At 33.6% G+C, this 20769-nt stretch overlaps 2 protein-coding genes and 2 pseudogenes across 2 annotated transcripts; all 4 read right to left on the bottom strand.

Annotated features, from left to right (window-relative positions):
• Positions 1-497: 497 nt before the first annotated feature.
• Positions 498-9592, bottom strand: LOC120357127 (annotated as a pseudogene).
• LOC120357246 lies at positions 7691-10978 on the bottom strand. The gene is made up of 2 exons (XM_039447312.1): positions 9787-10978; positions 7691-7781 (listed from the first exon to the last, which is right to left on the bottom strand). Exon 1 carries the CDS (start codon positions 10460-10462, stop codon positions 9797-9799), a length of 666 nt encoding a protein of 221 aa, XP_039303246.1. The 5' UTR covers positions 10463-10978; the 3' UTR covers positions 7691-7781; positions 9787-9796.
• A 223-nt stretch (positions 10979-11201) lies between these two features.
• On the bottom strand, positions 11202-16199 carry LOC113004207 (annotated as a pseudogene).
• Positions 16200-17200: 1001 nt separating this feature from the next.
• On the bottom strand, positions 17201-20298 carry LOC105203310 (replication protein A 70 kDa DNA-binding subunit). The gene is made up of 6 exons (XM_039447647.1): positions 19694-20298; positions 19495-19588; positions 18855-18973; positions 18610-18772; positions 17482-18528; positions 17201-17378 (listed from the first exon to the last, which is right to left on the bottom strand). The coding sequence occupies exons 1-5, from the start codon at positions 19699-19701 to the stop codon at positions 18334-18336; spliced, it is 579 nt and encodes a 192-aa protein (XP_039303581.1). The 5' UTR covers positions 19702-20298; the 3' UTR covers positions 17201-17378; positions 17482-18333.
• Between the last annotated feature and the right edge of the window lie 471 nt (positions 20299-20769).

The following is a 20769-nucleotide window of genomic DNA, read 5'->3' on the forward strand; positions in this document are numbered from 1 at the left end:
ACATAACGTACCACCCACTACACCATGAGGATTACCCACTCTCCCCACTCCCGGGTAAGACTGCGGGCTGACTCCCATCTCCCAGGTCAGACCTCGCGGATCAGCCATTCTACGGTAAGTACCGCAGGTACCCCCGCGCCTACATTCTCCCCTCGCCCCTCACCCCCCCTCATTGCCCCTGAGTTAGAACCGGCCTAGTCTTCCTACTATTCTAAACAATGGAAAATTAAAAATATATTATTTTATAACAAGGAACTATGTTTCTTTTAAAATAAACTAATTTTTAAAAATTATTTCTATTTATAGCCATATTAAAGCTACTTTTTTTCTTCCACCGATTGTACAGCGTATTAGATTTTTATAAATTATGTCCTAAATTATAAATATTTAATTATTTTGATTCTAAAATCTCTCAAACAATACTTTGAGAAATTTAATCGTTCAAGTTTCAATAGAAGATATAAATTATAAACAAAGTTATTCATTAAAATGAAAATGAGTGCCATATTACTCTCTACCTCTTCTCTATAAATTAATAATTCTGCGAAATTTCCTGACTCTTGTTGTCGTATTTAACACTTCTGAAAAATTTATTTTTTTTTGTTTCGGCTGGTTTGTTATATTTTCAAATTTAAATTTTCCCAAACATGAAATTTTGATATTTGATTGAATTTGTAATTCGTAAGCCACATTACCATTATTAAATTGCACTGATTTTGGTGGTCGTGCTTAGTTCACCGTCCAAATAAATAATCTGTTATAAAATAATTTAATTTTAATAATTTATCAATTGTGAGACACATATAATACATGTAAGTCGTATTTGTATACATATGTATATAAAAATTATGTGAAATGTGTTATGAAAATACTTACATAATTGGATTTTATATGAGGTTCTATTCTATCGATTTCATTGTTCCAAGTTATTACTTGGACTTGTTTTCCTGAGCCATTGTTTAAAAAAATTTTTAAGACTTTGTATTGTCGTTTGTCTTCTACATATCGTGGAGCTTCTATACCATCAACATATCCGATTATTTTGCTATAAAAATAATAGAATAATTAAGACGATTTAATGATTACTTTTTTTAATACAAATTAGAGTTAAAACTTAAGTAGCTTCCCAATCAATAGACAATGTTTTTTTTTATTTTTTTGCATTAATAAGAAATGTTCGTAGATTATTACTCAAGATTAATTTACAGATGTAGAATAAGTAATATTTGATGCGGTTATAACTTGAAAAACTGCTTTAAAATTTTATTAAAAAATTCTATATTAAAAAATAAACTTTTTACTTTTTAAAAAAAGATATTCTAATAATTTTAACGTTTTTGAAAAATTTTAAAAAATATTTTATAACATTTAAAAACATTTTTTAATCGTTAAAATAAACATTTTTTAATGGAAAAAGGGCATTTAACCCATTATTTTTAACGTTTTTTTTAAATGTTTTTAAAAATATTAACTATTGATTGAGTTGATGCATTAGACATATTATTAAATAATATATTATTATTATTTTTGTAACAATAATTTTATGAATTAATGTAATTAAAAATGTAAAAGTTTTTGAAATATTAATTATTTTATTAATAATAATTTATTAAATATATTAATCAAATCTTTATTTATTAGAGGAGAATAGGGTATTATGGCTATGATCGAAAATATAACTACTTCTATTATTTTTGTTATTAGTTGACGTGTATAACAATTGCTTATGGAGTTATTCGTTTAGTAGCCCGTCGTTTTTTAGAGATGCTAATATACCAGGTGTATGCATAAGTTTTTTCCGGTTTCACTAAGAGATGGCGCCAGTGAAAAGTACGCAGCGTATTAATTTGACACATACGTCATTTTGTTTGTCTGACATAGAACTACAAACACACACAAGTTGAGTCCGCCAAAAACTAGTGTCTTTGTTTTATTGTTCAGTGATCATGTCAAGTTTTATGCCTGAAAAACAACATTTGCGGCACGCATTGCTTTTTTTATTTAATCAAAAGAAAAAGGCTGTTGAAAGTCATCGTTTGCTGGTAGAAACATATTGGTATTTGACATCGCTCAAAGTTAGTTTCAAGTAATTGGTGCATGGAGTAATTTGATTTGGAGCGACACAGCCAATTATTACGAGAAGATGCGCCTGGAGGTGGAATGACAGTCAATCGGAATATGAAGCACGTATATCAGTTTTATCATTAACAGTTTTCGGATCATGCTGGGATTATAAAGATTACACAGAAAGGTTCAATATCGACCGCGAATGATGATTTAATCTTTATATTTGGCAACTACCAGTCGCATCGATTGTAAATGCAAACATTCTTGACGCGATCATACTCGGTTTTATTATTAAATTTTATAAAATAAAATTTTATATATTCTGCACTTGACATTATGTTTTAGTGAATAACTTTATCATTCATTGATAATATGTGTCACACCTAAATGTACCAAAAAATTTTTAATTTTATAGATTTTTCCTATTACGTTGAAGTGTAAGAATTTTAAATATATTTCTTTATTTGGTTTATAAATTTTTTAATATTTCGTTTACCCTTAATTCTTATATGAAATTATTTTATAATACTTATTTGCAATTTGATGAAGAAGTAGAATTTTGACTTAAATATTTTTTACGTATATTAATAAAACTCTAATAAGTATTCATGCAAAATCATTTGGATTCACTTATTCGTTTAAAAGTTATTTACCTAAAACTGCAACAAAATTAAAGTCATTTTCGCCAAGGCACGACCTCGCTTTTAATCGCTACCATAAATCGTAGTTCTGCGAAGAAAGAAGCAAAAAGCGCTGGTTTATGTTTTAGAGAAAAATTGTTTGTAAAAATAATCCCAGATTTTCGCCTTTAACTTGTATTTTCGTAAAACTCAAATTTAAAAATAAGGAATTTGTTTTTTCCAATATTTGACCGTATAAGTTCTATAACACAAGAGTTTTAAGATCTGATGCTGAATATTTCGTGTCTATGAAGGCGTTTAATTGAGTATTACTTAAAGGATATTTGTCAAAACACCAAAAAAATTATGAAAAAATTACAAATTGTTTTATATTACAAGGAATGATAATTCGAAATCTTCAAATTCGCGAGGATGCAGCGAACTATTTATGCAACATTAATACATTGAAAAATCTGAATACAATATGTGGAAAAATAAAAAAAGACACATCATATAAGTCGTTTAAATTAATCTAACTAAATTTCGACAAGAAATACACACTGGTTTATGAATTTTAATATAATAATTATACAAGGTTGCGTTCAAAAACATCGCATTAACATATTTTATCTTTAACCTTATTGAATAAATATTGAAAAATATGGTTTCTTCATTTGTAAGTAAAACGTTACTCAGAATAGCCAAACAGATCAGAATTTCAAACAATGTTGCTCTTTTTTATCTAACTAGAACTCTGACAAACATTAAATAAGTTCCAATAATATTGTTGATTATTACGAATTTTCACTCTACGTTAAGATTTTGTACTGATTACTTCAATATTTGATCGTTTTTAAAAACAAGATTCGTATACATATTTTTATACATATTATCATACATTAATATATCCAAAACTTGTCTCCAATTCACCTAGCGTACTTGTACATTTGATATCACCTCTCAGGAAGCTCTGGTTGTTTGAATATAAAACGTTTCGTTTTCTATCTGTGTTGCCGTGTTTTGCATCTTCATCGTCATTTCATCTTATCTTCGACATCTCCTACTATTAAATATTAACAAATTTATCATAATGTGTTGCAAAAAGAAAAAGTTAAATACACATATTAAAAGATGACCTAGAGCACATTGTAAGTATTTTATACATATCAAGAAGATGATCGACCTAGAGCACATTGTATTTTATAAATACATATATATAATCATAGAAATGAATATTAATCAAATTTTGAATTCTTAAAGATCGAGCAATGTCCTGGCAGACGACAACTTATATACGACTACAAGATCATCTTAAGATTTTTCATATCCAACATAGATGAGAATAAGCTTCATATATGAAAGCAACATTATTTGCTATTTATATTCCCCTAAGAGGCCTATATCCCGTAATAGAAATATTGGAGTCATACAGGCATTCGTAAAGGCCAAGCAAAGACTAACCGAAATGGATAAGAAAACATAGCTAGAAACAATTGAAGAGGACACAGGAATGTATGCAAATTGCGTGTACATTTCAGAGACTCTTATGAGGGTTACCTAACGCTACTGATGGATGCAGCACGAATCATACCCATTTTCGACATTTCTTACATCCATTTTGAACATGGACCTATGGTAAGAATCATTTTTAATGTCTGATCGTTAGAAATACGTTTCTAGAATATTTGATATGTATTGATTCACATTCCATACATTTCTAATAATTTTTATGATTTTGCAATTACCATTTCGTTAAATAATACGTTTTAGTATTTCTATATTGAAAAGTTTTATAAGGAAAAAAATGTTTATTAAGAGAAGTCGATAAGATTCTCATGCACTTACGAATATCAGATAAGAGTTTTCCAGATATACTTGCTGAAGATAAATTCTATCCTATTAAACTCTATTTAAACTTTGAAATCGAGTTTGAAATTAAAATGAAGCGCAGTAAAATTGAATGAAGGCGAACATCTTTTTCAATAAATTTCAACAAAAATATAAAGTAGTACACTGTATTTAAAAAATGCAGTATAATCTAATAACGAATTCGGTCGGACGCATTAATGTGCACTAGTGCATATTAAAGCCGTTGTATGTACATTGATCTAGTATAAAAATAAACTATAAATATCTCGACTGGCGAAATTTTTAATACTTGTATCTTATCAAATAATAAAAAAGATAAAATTTCATAATTTAATCTGTTTATATATTTATACTGAACACACATCTTACATCAATTCATGTACGTTGACTTTAATGTGCACCAGTGTACACTGGTGCAGTCCAACCGAATTTGCTATAAATCGTTTAAATAACGGTCGTACTATAAAATAAAATGTTTATACGGTGCAAATAAATTTTCATATACGATATAGTTATTGTGTCGCTTTTATATTTCAGTACAATATGTGCACAGGCATAAAAGATCTAACGAAATTTTCTGGCGTGGTCGAAAATATTACAATGTATGTTTTGGAAGATACAAGTTATTTCCAAAGTGACAATATATTGAAATCATTAAAACTGAACGTGTCTTGGATGCCACCGAGTGAAGGAAAACAACCTTCTTCATACAGGTGCACTAATTAGTACTTTTTTACAACAATGCAAAATGGATGCGCTACGCAGTTCCAATTTAAAAGAATGAATGTATTGGCAGTAGTGTACGGCTGGTTCCCTCGTTTGCAAGTAAAACGTTACTCAGAGTAGACAACCAGATCACGAATTAGAATTTCAAACAATTTTGCTCTTTTTTTCTAACCAGAACACTGGCAAACATTAAATAAGATCAAATAATATAGAGGATTATTACGAATCTTCACTCTACGTCTGAATTTTGTACCGGTCACACTTCAATATTTGATCGTTTTTAAAAACAAGTATACATATTATCATATATCAATATATCCAAAACTTTTCTCCATTTCACGTAGTATATTTGTACATTTAATATCACTTCTCTAGGAGCTCTGGTTGTTTAATTATAAAACGTTTCGTTCTGTATGTGTGTTACCATGTTTTTCATCTACTTCAATCTACGTCAATTTATTTTATCTTCACATCTTCGACTATTAAATTAATATATTAACAAATTTAACGTTGTGTTGCGGAAAGAAAAAATTAAATAACGCAGAAGATAACCGGTCTAGATCACATTGTAAGTATTTCATTTTCATGTAAGTAAATACATATCATCATATAGAAATGAATATTAATCAAATTTTGAATTCTCAAACAGATCGAGTCTGTTGGCACTGTCCTGCCAGATGACAACTTATACACACTTATAAGATCATCCTAAGATCCTTCATACCCAACATAGATGAGGATGTACTTTATATGAAAACAACAATATTTGCCATCTACGTTCGGAGAGGCCTATGTAAGAATGTTTATTTTGTGCCAACAGAAATGGAAATGTTAATCGCTGAATTTGGACATTTGATTCAATTAAACAGAATTTGTAAACTGTACAATTAATAAAAAAACATTTATTTAGTAGTACTTAAATATTTCGTTCTTGTTTTATTTGCTCCTCCGACTTTAACATGAAGCTGAAGTTAGCAGCCATGATATAAAGAACAATAATAAGAACCTAGACTTCAGGATACTCATAGTTGACAATTCGACAAGACTTAGTTTTTTTATATTCTTCGTTTCAATACCATTATTAAAATCAAAATTTGCAAAGCAATAGATAAAGAAATTCGCCATTATATTTAAGAGCTATAATTGTAGAGATGCTATAGTAGTTGGTAAATATGATAAACGATTTTTTCTCACGTCCAAAATTTTTAAATTTTACAAAACTCCGATATTACGTGATAGATCAAAGCGTCAAAGCGTTTTTGCGATTTATTACGAAGAGAACGGAACCTGGCGCAATGCGAAACCAAATCGCTGAAAAAGAATTAGAATTATTACGTTTAACGCCAAGAACAGAGACGGAGAATGCATCCACTAGAGCTACACCGAGAAAGTGGCAAGAACTTAAAGATATGGTTGGCGAATTCAATGAAAATAATTTGGATTTTGATTGTTGGAAAAAGCAGGTGAAGAAGCTACTCTTACTTCATATAAATTTAGATGATCATAGTTCCGATTATTGTTACATATATACCGTTCCCTATTAAGTTTTAATTGAGCGTACTCTTGCGAGTGGTGATCACAAGAAAAGTACATACGTTGCAGTGTCATTAGTCATTAAAAAAAACACATCGAAGTATGCGTCGCCAATTGTTTTACCAAAAAAGAAAAACGGGACTACGAGGATGTGTGTCAATTTCGGAATGTTAAATAAAATATTCGCATATTCGTGAAACGTAACATAGCAGACCAGCAAAAAAAGTGGATTAAAAATTTGTAATCCATTTTAATTCATTTGAATATATTTTGGATTGAAAGAAAGCAATTAGGTCATTTCAATTGTACGTCATGGATTAAACTAGATTAGATGACTTGCCAAAACTACTTTTAGATTGAAAAAATAAAAATCACTTTATTTAAATTCCGTTTCATAGATTAAAAAAATGGATTGTATGGCCCGCATAACTTTTTTAATTAAAAAAAAAGGGGGGGGAGAAATCCCGCAATTTCAATCTCACTTCATGGATTTAAAACGGATTTAAGGAATTCTTAAACTTTAATTAAATAGAAATGGATTCGAGTAGTTATTGCCGAATGCAAATTGTTGATTTTTTATATCCATTTTTATATATCAATTTTAAATATTCTGAATCCATTTTTGTTTGCTGAAAGTGCCCATTCAAAAATTATTAAAATTCAGTGGACAGCGCCAATACAAAATAACATTAATCTGTTGTCCAAGGGATTGTCGGTGTACGACAACAGATTCAGAAGCTTGCTCAGATCACGATGTTCCAAGCAATTTAGCTTCAAGAAATAACAGCAGAGATCGTATATCCACTTACCGCTCGGCGTTGTAGTCGCGCTCTCTGTTCTCAAGTTGAGCATCGCTGTGTATACATTTATTGTTAGTCCCAGTAACTGCGCTCTTCGATTCAGACCTTGTCCTTGGTGGCTTCTTTTCAATATTAGGATAACTAACGTCCTTATGACAAAAGTGGTCTGTAATGGCAAATGTAACATCTCAAACGAATCTCAAAAAAATCTCAAACGTTAATATCAAATTGTAATTAATAGAAAAAAAGATGGTATTATAGATCGTGTAGGTGACTATCCATATTAACTTCATTTTTAAGTAACAAATTGCAAGTAATTACTTATGAAATGTTTTGTTTAACAACCAACTGTTATATTAGTGTAAATATTTTTTTAACAAGATTATACCGGCAAAATTACGCAGCAGAAAATATCCAAGAGCGCTCAAGGTTGACCACAGTGTTTACGCGTGAATAGTCGACGCTCACGTTTACGCCGCGTGCCGCCCCCGGGCGGCCAGGGCGTGTCCGCGATGATGGGGGGAATTAGTAAGTCGCGTGGCCAACTTCATGCGCCACCCGCCACGCTCCATGCACCTTTGCGTGCTTTTCACACTTGAATTAAAATGATGGGAACGAATTGTATTCTTTTTAAGCCGTATCAGATTAGAGATTGTAAAGTGTATAATTCGTATGAATTATACTTTATTCACTGAGAAAAGCCTACTCAATTTGCGCATATGAACACGGATAAGTTTTCATTCGATTTTATTTTATTTTAAAAAGCAATTAAATTAAATTAAAAAGTAATAAGAAATGGTAACAATGGTAATACGTACTGTATAAAATATTTATAGAGAATATATTTATAGACTATATTTTAATAACATGTTGAATAAAGTTTTTAATTTTTTTCCTTTATGTATCTATATAAAAATATACGTGATCTATCGAATGTTTCAATTTATCGTACATTTTACAGATTTTAGAATTATGAAATTATTATATTTTTAAGAGAATATTGCACCGCGTGCAAAAACAATTACAAACTAAGCTTTTATTTTTACTTTGACTATTTACTTTTTAATTAGTTATCAAACTGTTAATAATACGCGAATCATAAAACCATCATCAGACTAGAAATCAAGATCGAAATTGGATTAAAATTTGCGCATTTAAACCCGCAATTTTTTAAAATTTTAAACGAAATTGATCTGATTTAAAAAAATAAATATAAGAGTTAAAGAAATGTTTAAAAAATGCTTTATTAATTAGAGAAGAAACTCGGGAAAAAATGTTAGACAAAATTATGACAAGAAAAACACATTTTTTATTACAAACATTAATTAATTCTGTTGAGAATGTAAATACGTCAAACTCAACAAATTATGTTGCTGAGTTTGTGTGTGTGTGTGTGTGTGTGTGTGTGTGTGTGCAAACTCAACAAATTATGTTGCTGAGTGTGTGTGTGTGTGTGTGTGTGTGTGTGTGTGTGTGCGCGCGCGCGCGTCGTGTGCGTGTGTATTTGTAAAAGAGGGGAAGGGGGTAGGAAACACATAAAAAGAAAAAAGAAAAAGAAGTTCGCCTGAATATCCAACGAAAATGTCGAGTTTCTTTCATCCTCCTATCCCGAGGCACAAAAAAATTAACGTCAATACGCGATAAACTATAAGCTATCTTTAATCGGCAAGAACGCGAAATCATCGCTCGCACGCAGCCAGCCAGCTCCTCTAACCGGTAGAGGGGCGGGGAAACGGAAATAGGAGCGAAGCAGCTCTCTCGCGAGGGAAGAGTATAGGCAGACGAAAAATTACAAGCACAGAAAAATTAAGGCCGATATAAGAGAGAAAGACGAGGACTTCATCATAATCGAGAACGAAACTACCTTTCTTAACGCGAGACTCTACCGTATCAGGCGGCGACGACCGTGCACTCACGGCCGCGGCACGACTCGCGCACGTGCACAAGGGCCTTGCGGCTTCCCGGAGAACCGCTCATCCACGTTTCCTCGGTGGAATCGACAACGCGGGATACGACCCGACGGTTTCTGGCGCTTGAGATCGCTTGCCCTTCTATAATTAAAAACGCGCTATCCTCGCCGAGCGGCGGATGCGCCACGCACGCACGCTACTTCGATGGGTTTGCGACCACAGAACGCGAGCCTGTCGATCTGCTTGTGGCTTTCCACTTACCGAGAGAGGATCACCTCGCCGACACCGCCTCGCTGCTCCTCGTCCTGTGGAAGATTGTCGGGAGAGAGATCGTCCGGGCACTCGTTTGCCACACAACACTCATACACAACAACGAAAACTCGAAGGACTGTGGTAAGGATCGCGCTCGATGCGGAAATTGCGGGATCGATGGGCGCGCCCTACCCTGCCCTACCCACAGTACCCACGGGCGTGCGCGTATTCTGCCGCGTATGTGCGCGGCCAATTGACGTCCGCCGTTATCCTGACGCGACGTCACGCCCGTATTATGACGGATCTCCGCGGGTATCGCGCGGTCCCCGCCAGTGGCCGATATCTTGGTAGATTCCCGCACTACATTCACGGAGCGAATTATTCTAGTTTTCGATCTCGTCGATTTTCGTCCGTTTATCCAGCAGGCCAGCCGACATTCAATGGCCCTTGTCCTAGCCGTTCGTCCGCTCCAACCTGCCCGTACAATTTTTTCCCGTTCGCGAGCCTCGTATACGGAGCGCTTGTTCGCCTTGTAAAGCTCTCGCTTCTTCTTTGTCAGTGTTCTCGAACGCGTCGGCCCTGGACGACAGCTTCCGTTTTCCTTCGTGGTCGCTAGCGTCCCTTGATAACCTTGATGTCTTGATTCTTCCGCAACGCTCGTCGAGAGGTGCCCAATTAGATACATGAAATTAAAGTCGCGATGAAACAAAAGAAAATCATCCCCGCAACGCAGTCCTGTCGAAAATTTCTTAAGAGAAGACAATAGTTTTCACAATAGAATCATATTTTAACTATGACGATGATAAAATAATTACCATAAGGTATATTTACATTTATTAATGCTTTTGTAACAATAATTATATTGCTTCCTAATAGTTGTTTTTTTTTCAGCTTTACTGTGAATTGAAAAATATGGGAATCCATCCATTGAGTATAATTTTAGTTAAAAGTGACAGCAAAGGTAATGGATTGTTATTTCCATATCCACATATGACAAATCATGTAAGAGATTCGAATCAATGTACAAAACGAAAGAATTCTTATTCATTGACCAATACCCCCGCGCCTACATTCTCCCCTCGCCCCTCACCCCCCCTCATTGCCCCTGAGTTAGAACCGGCCTAGTCTTCCTACTATTCTAAACAATGGAAAATTAAAAATATATTATTTTATAACAAGGAACTATGTTTCTTTTAAAATAAACTAATTTTTAAAAATTATTTCTATTTATAGCTATATTAAAGCTACTTTTTTTCTTCCACCGATTGTACAGCGTATTAGATTTTTATAAATTATGTCCTAAATTATAAATATTTAATTATTTTGATTCTAAAATCTCTCAAACAATACTTTGAGAAATTTAATCGTTCAAGTTTCAATAGAAGATATAAATTATAAACAAAGTTATTCATTAAAATGAAAATGAGTGCCATATTACTCTCTACCTCTTCTCTATAAATTAATAATTCTGCGAAATTTCCTGACTCTTGTTGTCGTATTTAACACTTCTGAAAAATTTATTTTTTTTTTTGTTTCGGCTGGTTTGTTATATTTTCAAATTTAAATTTTCCCAAACATGAAATTTTGATATTTGATTGAATTTGTAATTCGTAAGCCACATTACCATTATTAAATTGCACTGATTTTGGTGGTCGTGCTTAGTTCACCGTCCAAATAAATAATCTGTTATAAAATAATTTAATTTTAATAATTTATCAATTGTGAGACACATATAATACATGTAAGTCGTATTTGTATACATATGTATATAAAAATTATGTGAAATGTGTTATGAAAATACTTACATAATTGGATTTTATATGAGGTTCTATTCTATCGATTTCATTGTTCCAAGTTATTACTTGGACTTGTTTTCCTGAGCCATTGTTTAAAAAAATTTTTAAGACTTTGTATTGTCGTTTGTCTTCTACATATCGTGGAGCTTCTATACCATCAACATATCCGATTATTTTGCTATAAAAATAATAGAATAATTAAGACGATTTAATGATTACTTTTTTTAATACAAATTAGAGTTAAAACTTAAGTAGCTTCCCAATCAATAGACAATGTTTTTTTTTATTTTTTTGCATTAATAAGAAATGTTCGTAGATTATTACTCAAGATTAATTTACAGATGTAGAATAAGTAATATTTGATGCGGTTATAACTTGAAAAACTGCTTTAAAATTTTATTAAAAAATTCTATATTAAAAAATAAACTTTTTACTTTTTAAAAAAAGATATTCTAATAATTTTAACGTTTTTGAAAAATTTTAAAAAATATTTTATAACATTTAAAAACATTTTTTAATCGTTAAAATAAACATTTTTTAATGGAAAAAGGGCATTTAACCCATTATTTTTAACGTTTTTTTTAAATGTTTTTAAAAATATTAACTATTGATTGAGTTGATGCATTAGACATATTATTAAATAATATATTATTATTATTTTTGTAACAATAATTTTATGAATTAATGTAATTAAAAATGTAAAAGTTTTTGAAATATTAATTATTTTATTAATAATAATTTATTAAATATATTAATCAAATCTTTATTTATTAGAGGAGAATAGGGTATTATGGCTATGATCGAAAATATAACTACTTCTATTATTTTTGTTATTAGTTGACGTGTATAACAATTGCTTATGGAGTTATTCGTTTAGTAGCCCGTCGTTTTTTAGAGATGCTAATATACCAGGTGTATGCATAAGTTTTTTCCGGTTTCGCTAAGAGATGGCGCCAGTGAAAAGTACGCAGCGTATTAATTTGACACATACGTCATTTTGTTTGTCTGACATAGAACTACAAACACACACAAGTTGAGTCCGCCAAAAACTAGTGTCTTTGTTTTATTGTTCAGTGATCATGTCAAGTTTTATGCCTGAAAAACAACATTTGCGGCACGCATTGCTTTTTTTATTTAATCAAAAGAAAAAGGCTGGTGAAAGTCATCGTTTGCTGGTAGAAACATATTGTGAACACGCTCCATCGGTTAGAACATGTGAGACAATTTAAAAGTGGTGATTTCAATGTGAAAAACAGTTAGCGCTCTGGTAGACCACAAAAATGCGAAGACGAGCAATTGCAGGAATTATTAAATGATGACCCAACTCAAACTCAACGGTAATTAGCAGAAGCATTACATGTATCACAAGAAACAATTAACAGACGTTTACGAGCAATGGGAAAGATGAATAAACTCGGTAAATGGGTCCCACACAATTTGAATAAACGTCAAATGAAAAATCGCAAAGTCACTTGTGAAATGCTGCTTCAACGCCACGAAAGGAAATCATTTTTGTATCGAATTGTGACGGGTGACGAAAAATGGATTTATTTTGAAAACCCGAAGCGGAAAAAATCGTGGCTTTCACCTGGCGAAGCCGGTCCATCAACACCAAAGCTAAATCGCTTCGGCAAGAAGACCATGCTGTGTGTCTGGTGGGATCAGAGTGGTATTGTGTATTATGAACTCTTGAAGCCCGGCGAAACCGTTAATACACAACGCTATCGCCAACAAATGATTAATTTAAACCACGCATTAATCGAAAGACGACCGGAATGGGCCAGAAGACATGGCAAAATGATTTTGTTACACGATAATGCGCTGTCTTACACAGCAAAACCAGTGAAAGACACCTTAAAATCTCTTGGATGGGACATCCTTCTGCACCCGCCATACTCCCCAGACCTGGCGCCATCTGACTATCACCTCTTCGCATCAATGGGGCACGCGCTCGCAGAGCAGCACTTCAGCAATTTCGAGGAAGTTGGAAAATGGCTCGACAAATGGTTTGCCGCAAAAGACAAGCAGTTTTTCTGGCATGGTATTCATAAATTACCTGAAAGATGGGCGAAATGTGTAGAAGCCGATGGCCAATATTTTGAATAAAAAAAAATTAATTTCTCTTGAAAATTACGTGTTTTTTTTACCGAAAAACCGGAAAAAACTTATGCATACACCTGGTACAGTTCAAAATAAATACATAAATACGGTTTACAAAATAATATAAGAAAATAGAAGAGTCGTTCACAGCTTGTCATAATGCATAAAAATAATTAAATAACGAGAGTCTGATATTATAAATTATTAATTCTGTTACAATTGGTTAAGTAATGTGAGATATGCATGATGTAAACAATCAGTATCTGTGTGCAAATTAAGACTATTATTCTATGATTGTATGTGTAGCATTTCTGATGTTAGTCGCCTGCCCAAAAAACGTTCATTGTTTAAGATTTTTGTGTTTTCCCAATCAAAGTCATGGTTAAAATTCAATTTGTGTTTGGTGATTACGGAGTGATTGTTTGTATTCCACTTACTATGATTACGATGTTCAGAGATTCTTGTTTTCAATTTTTGGTCCGTTTGTCCTAAGTATGACGCATCGCAATTCTTACACATAATCTTGTAAACTACATTTTTCTTATGGATGTTCGGGAGAACATCGTTCTGCACTTTAATAAATCTGCTCAATTTATTGAGACTGAAAAAAGACAATTTTACATTAAGTTTCTTAGTTTCTTTCTATTTTATCACCATTTTACACTCCTCCGATTCAATCTCCTTCTTTCCTTCCTTTTTACATTATTTCATTACTCTTCTTTTAATAGCATTTTAATAGCAATATTATAATAATATTAAACAAAATTGCTGAAAATGAAAAATAACACAAAGTGTCAATTCTTTATAATGATATTATAACAATAAAAAAGAAATGTGCCAAATATTTCGGTACTGCAGTAAAAGGCACGCGGAGTAACGGAATAAGGCCAAATTAATTATTCCAAGATTTTTTAACTTTATTAATTAGCGTCTTGAGGCTCTTACAATAACGTCGGCGACGCACCGAACGCGTTGACAGTCTTAAACCAAGTGCCCTAAATGGCACTGAGCCGCTTATCTATAATGTTCGCGCGGAATGCTTCTAGAGGAATCCGTCGCCGTCAAAGCTGTTTTCGACTTTCCTTGCTTATTTAGCAACGGCGATTCCGAATTCCTTCTAGAAGCTCGCGCGTACACAGATCACGCTCTCTCCCGCTGCCGTTCACGCGTTGTCACGCCGCTGCTGGCTTGGCCTCGGCGCGAGAACGAGCGATTCGTCTGTCGAAAATAGCAGGGTGCGATCTCGCACAGAAACGTTTAATAAATTATCTAAAATAATCATGAAGTCATTTAAATGGAAAAGGAAAGTCTTCGTCAACGCAGGAAACAGAACTAACACATCATTATTACACCATTAACCTCGTGATGCATGTAACAGTTATGTCTATTAACTGTCAAAACGTAATCTCCACGATGACAGCAGCTCGCGAAGTAAGCACGTCGAGAGAACCAATCAGCATTACGAAAAAGCGTCAACAATAAACTTCGAGAGACTGCGACTATTGATTTAACATGGATTTTTTCAGATAGGACTAGATATATGTGTATACATATTGCAAGTTAATAATAATAATTCTTAAATAATAATTTTTCAAGATTCTGTTATAAATTATATAATTATTATTATACTTTTAGATTCAGTTATAACATAAATCACATAAAAGTCAAAAATTACTCTTATTTAAATGTAAAAAAATACATTTTTAAGCAAGAGTAATTGCATTGATTAAAAGATCCAGCATCTTTTTTTTTCTTATTACTGTGCAATAGCATTATGTGATGTTTGTTTCCGCTTATTGAATAATATTTTTTGAAAATCATAAGCATCATATGAGAAATACGAAATTAATTGCTATACAGTAAAGATGAATATATAGGTCACATGTAATTAAAATTTGCCTTTTAATAAAATCTTCCATTTAATGTTAAATTTTTTCGTTAACCAAAGTTTAATTTTAAATTTTATAAACGTGTTTATTTAAAATTAAGTAAGATTTAAATATTTATCATTTATATTTTCTAGTCACTAAAGAATATAAATTTTTAGATGTCTATTGTTGAACGATTTTAATGAAAACTTAAATTTTAACAGTTAATAAAATAATCAATTCTAAACAGATGGAAGGATTAAATTGATAATAGATATAAATTGAGAAAAAAATAAGCATGAAAGAAAGTGAATTAAAAACTAATTTATACCTACTCTCGAAACCAGGTGTTGTAATTTTTTGTTGTTTCCGAAAGGATATCGACGGACACTATTTCAAAAAAATCTATTATTTCACAACCTGAGTTTCTTATCCATTGATTAAATTTAATCAATATATTTTTCTTCCCTTTATCATGGATACAAATGTCTAATGGCATTGTACATAATGTACATAATGTAATGTGTTTTTTAGGAACAAAAAAATCGGATTCCAGAGTTTCTAGTAATTTCAGCATATCAGCTGTCATCTTCTGGTAAGTGGCATCCTGCGAAAATAATTAAATATTTAATAAAAAGCTGGTTACTCTGTACCTCATAATTTGTAAATAAATAATGAGCTTAAAATTACATCAAGACTTTCTACACTTTGAAATTCTTAATTTAATTTATTAATTTATTAAATTTTTTGAGATTTGAGTAGACATCAGTGAGAATGTTAAGATTAATATTGATTTATAATCAATTTATTTCATGCTAGTTTAATTGCGGGCAACTCGTCCACATCGAAGATAGACTAAAGTCAGATGAACTTACGTTATAAATGTCTGTCATTCCTAGCAGGATTATTACTTTTTCCGAAATATGTCTAGCAGCTTTAACAAGCGAAAGACAATTTTCGATAGTCAAGCCAGATACACAGGCCACAACATAAAGATGAATCATCTGTAACTCACAATAATACAGTAATAATGAAAGAGCGAAAAGTTCATTTTTAATTCGAAACGTATTTATTTTCTTTCTTTGGCTTTTTCTTTTGCGTGTTAATTTGCTATTGCTATTTGCTATTTGATAAAATAACAATTTAAATTAAATAAGAAAGAATTGAAAATTATAACGAAATCAACGCATAGATTTTAATACAAAGAGGACTTGTTAAAAACTTTGTAGAGAAGCTAGTAAAGAATTTTTTTGTACCTTTGCGTTTTTTGTTTGGCAAAGGATAAAATTCCATTATTATGTCCAGAAAAAAATCGTCTCCAATTAATTGTGCATTTTTTAATACAGGTCCATATATTTTAACCTAAAAATATTAAAATAAAAAATATAAAACATAAATATATTTTAATTAATCGTCAAGTATGTTATACTAATGTGGTTTATTATTTTATTTATTATTCTTACCAGTTCTATATCTACATTCCATAGATGACTTTTTTTAAATATAAAATGGTTCTAAAATCATAATAATAAAATAATTATTAAAACTGGCGATTTACTTTGAATGTCAAACAGCTCTAATTGTTACTTGATTTGTTTAATTATAATCGTACAAAATTTGTTATAAAATATTACGAGAAGACATATTACATACCCTGAATTCTATGGAATTATTAACTTGATTATGCAAATGTTTGTCCCAATTTATTTTATATAATTCTTTAGTGTCTCTTTAATGCACATATCTATACCGTGAATACTATTTAGGAAGCCTTTTAAACTTTGAAAGTCACATCGTTCGTATGGTATATATTCTTCAACCAGAGTGCGGTATTGTTCTGCAAAAACGGATTCATAAATTTATAATATTCAACAATACATTAAATTCTAGATCTGAATGTTTCATCAAAATGTACTTTTCGTAAAAGACCAGCATCTCACCTATATATATGCGGAAAATTGGCTTTTTCGAAAGTTATTAATTTTTTGTTGCTTAACTAATATCGGAATCGACCGGAACTTTTCAGAAAACGCTTTAATGTGTTGAGAACTGTAGGAAAAATATTTTTTCCTACACAGAACTCTTCGAAAAAGATCAGCATCTCACCTATATATGCAGAAAATCGACTTTTTCGGAAGTTATTAATTTAACTCTAATCCAACATATGTTACGTGGATCGTATGGGAGGAGTGTGGAACTTCAGGTGCAGAGGGAAATTGGGAGGACACGGCGGAGAAGGGTTTGGGAGAGAATGGAGACGGAGAAGATTGGAGGAAATTGGAGAGGTTTAGAGAGGGTAGTAATAGCATGAAGGGAGGAGAGTGAGAAGGCGGAGACGTAGGAGAGGATGGCGGGGCGGAAGCGAGAAAGGAGGAGGGGGAGTCGGGAATAGGAGCGAAGAGAGGATGGCAACGAAAGCGGGAGAAAGAGAGAGAGAGAGAGGGAGGAATGTGAGTGCGAAGGAAAGAAAGAGATGTCTACGCCGGAAATGGGCGTTAACGATTTCGGGTAAGATTTAAAATACGGGAAACGGTTGCGACAAAAACGAGGAAGTTCCGGGCGTGTGTGTATAGGAAATAGCTGTAGGTTAGCGGTAAGATAATTTTAAGATAGACGTAAGATAGAGACAGATGTGAGACAGCGGAGGATGTAGAAAAGATTCGTAACCCTAAGAGGATCGAATAAAGATTCCTCATTTGTTCGTTAAACGACAAATATTAATATAAACTAAAATTAATATTTATTAGAATTACAAATTAGTTCTCGTAAGCATAACGCTCTTACCTAGTAAGTCACTTATTTTTTTTGCTTTTAATTTGATTTATAGTTGAGAAATTGAACCATATCGTTGGAACGCTGTAATGATCGTGACAAGGTTCGAGCCTCGTGAAGAAATGCACGATCAATTCATAATTATTCTTCGTGGTATTGAACCGTTTATCAGCTTTCTTCAAATGACATCGCGAGACGTGATACACATTTCCAACCTGTAAAATTAAATGAAACGGTTGAAACGGGAGATTCGCGCGATCGTCGCTGACGTCCGATTCTGCACAGGGCACACTCACCACTATCAAGTTGAAAAATTTGTCTACCATATCTTGGAACGCGGTACATGATATCTTACCGCTCGCGTCGATTAACGTGATAAAAAAGTATTTGCCTCTTCCACGATTGTTATTCCATAGTTTGACTTGAGATTTCTCAATTTCCCGCGCCTTGATCACCCCGCTGAAATTATTCAATAGTTAGACATCTCCCCGAGTGTACATACGTACATGCATACTTGGAAAAAAATAGTGTTCTTACTCACCTATCTCGCCCATTCAGCTTCGCGATCGGAGTGGTATATATATCGAGAGAGGTGGGAATCGTCGAATCAGCCGTACCATCGGTTGAACCATCGGTCCCATCATTCAATTTTCGGTGTCCCTATAAATTAGAAGAGAAAGGTTGCAACACATTTTCTTTGATGGTTCATGGAGAACGTACACTCTTTCATCGATCGGCGAACGTTCAGATTTGCTAATGTTCGCAGGCAAAAGAAAGAACTTTCGAGTATGTAACTGATGAGCGAGACAAGTAAAATTTTCTCTCTTACACTAATGGACACTGCGTTACACAGTGTCGACTTGTGTCGTAGCTGGAAAGCAGTGTCAAGGCTGGGACACATAAAAAAACTTGAGCAGTAAGCTAATTAGCCGCTTACGTACGCAGTAGCAAATCCAACACGTTGAATTTCTTACTGCGTACTTTCTTACTACGTCTTACTACCCATTGCCTCCCCCCGCGGCGACGACAGGAAATAATCGAGGATCGCGAGAACGGATCTGCTCGTCTGGATCCGTCCTCGCGATTCTCGATAGTTTTCGATCGTCGTCGAGGGAGAAGGCAAGAGATTCCTTTTGAAACGCGCTTGCCCTCCCCCCCCCGCCCTGTCCCGTCGTACTTACATTCATTTTGAAGTGTCGCTTTGTCAAGCTGACTTCTTTTTTTGATTGAATTGGTCTCCAATAATCACCAGGGGTGGGGGCGGACAATCTGAAACTATTAAACAAAATTACTATTAGTGGAAACAATAAATGGGAATACAGGATGATTTTACAAAAATAAAAGATTGCATCAGCAATCGTAACTGCGTTTCACTCTTACCTGATCATTTAACTCGACGAACTCTTCTGTTCTCGACGTTCTCGTTGCCACCTGATGCCACCATACCACTAACTGCCACGATTCGCTGCTGGCTTTATAACCGTGGGGTATACCCCCTGGAGCTCTATTTAGCGTTTTCGACTGCAGTGAGTTTAAACTAATCTCTTTGGTTTTAACCCAGGTTTGTCGCCATTTGCCGGAATCGTCCAGTCGGAACGGACGATCGTCCGTTCCGATTGGACGATTTCGGCAAATTGCGACGAACTTGGGGTAAAACTCACTGCAATTGAAGACGCTATAGGTGCTTTCCGGCGACACAAGTTGACACTGTGTAACACAGTGTTCATTAGTGTGAGTAAGACAACTAAAATTTTCTTCTTACACTAATGGACACTGTTTTACACAGTGTCGACTTGTGTCGTAGCTGAAAAGCACCCAATGTCGACTTGTGTCGTAGCTGGAAAGCAATGTCAATCACGTAACCGTTGAGCGGTTTCCCCCTTGCCTCCCCCCGCGGATCTGCTCGTCTGGATCCGTCCTCTCGATCCTCGATAGTTTTCGATCGTCGTCGTGGGGGGAGGCAAAGGATTCCGTTTGAAACACGCTCGCCCCCCCCTCCCCGTCCCGTCGTACTTACAATCATTTGGCACGGTTTTGGTATACCACCGTTTGGATTGCCCTCGACAATTTTCTGAAAAAGAAAAAAAACATTTATCACTTTTAGCTCCGCTCATTTTTGCGATGCCTCGACACTTGCCACTCGTCATCAGCGGAAGTGAGAGTGGAAAATGTCGGTTCGCGCGTGGGTGAGTGTGAATAAAAAACGCACCTGCAATGCGTTTTCAAACGAAAATAACGAATCTGGCAGAAAAAAGTGTCGCTTTGCGTGAACAAATATATCAATAGTTAGTACAGTTAGTAAAGTTCGCATACCACTCATATCAATATTATACATGTAACCACAACTACAACCACAACTGACCACTACTTGCCACAACTCACCACAACTGACTGCTACCTACTGCCACGATTCGCTGCGTAGCTCGCTTTATAACCGTGGGGTATAAAGCTCCTGA

This window comes from Solenopsis invicta, chromosome 3 (assembly GCF_016802725.1).
Source record: "Solenopsis invicta isolate M01_SB chromosome 3, UNIL_Sinv_3.0, whole genome shotgun sequence".
NCBI classification, from domain to species: Eukaryota; Metazoa; Arthropoda; class Insecta; order Hymenoptera; family Formicidae; genus Solenopsis; species Solenopsis invicta.

Coding starts and splice junctions, on each gene's coding strand:
- LOC120357246 (XM_039447312.1), bottom strand. CDS start 10,462: ATGTATCTAATTGGGCACCTCTCGACGAGCGTTGCGGAAGAATCAAGA.
- LOC105203310 (XM_039447647.1), bottom strand. Junction 18,974..19,494: donor AGCGACACTTCAAAATGAAT/GTAAGTACGACG, acceptor TCTAATTTATAG/GGACACCGAAAATTGAATGA. Junction 18,773..18,854: donor AAGCTGAATGGGCGAGATAG/GTGAGTAAGAAC, acceptor GAATAATTTCAG/CGGGGTGATCAAGGCGCGGG.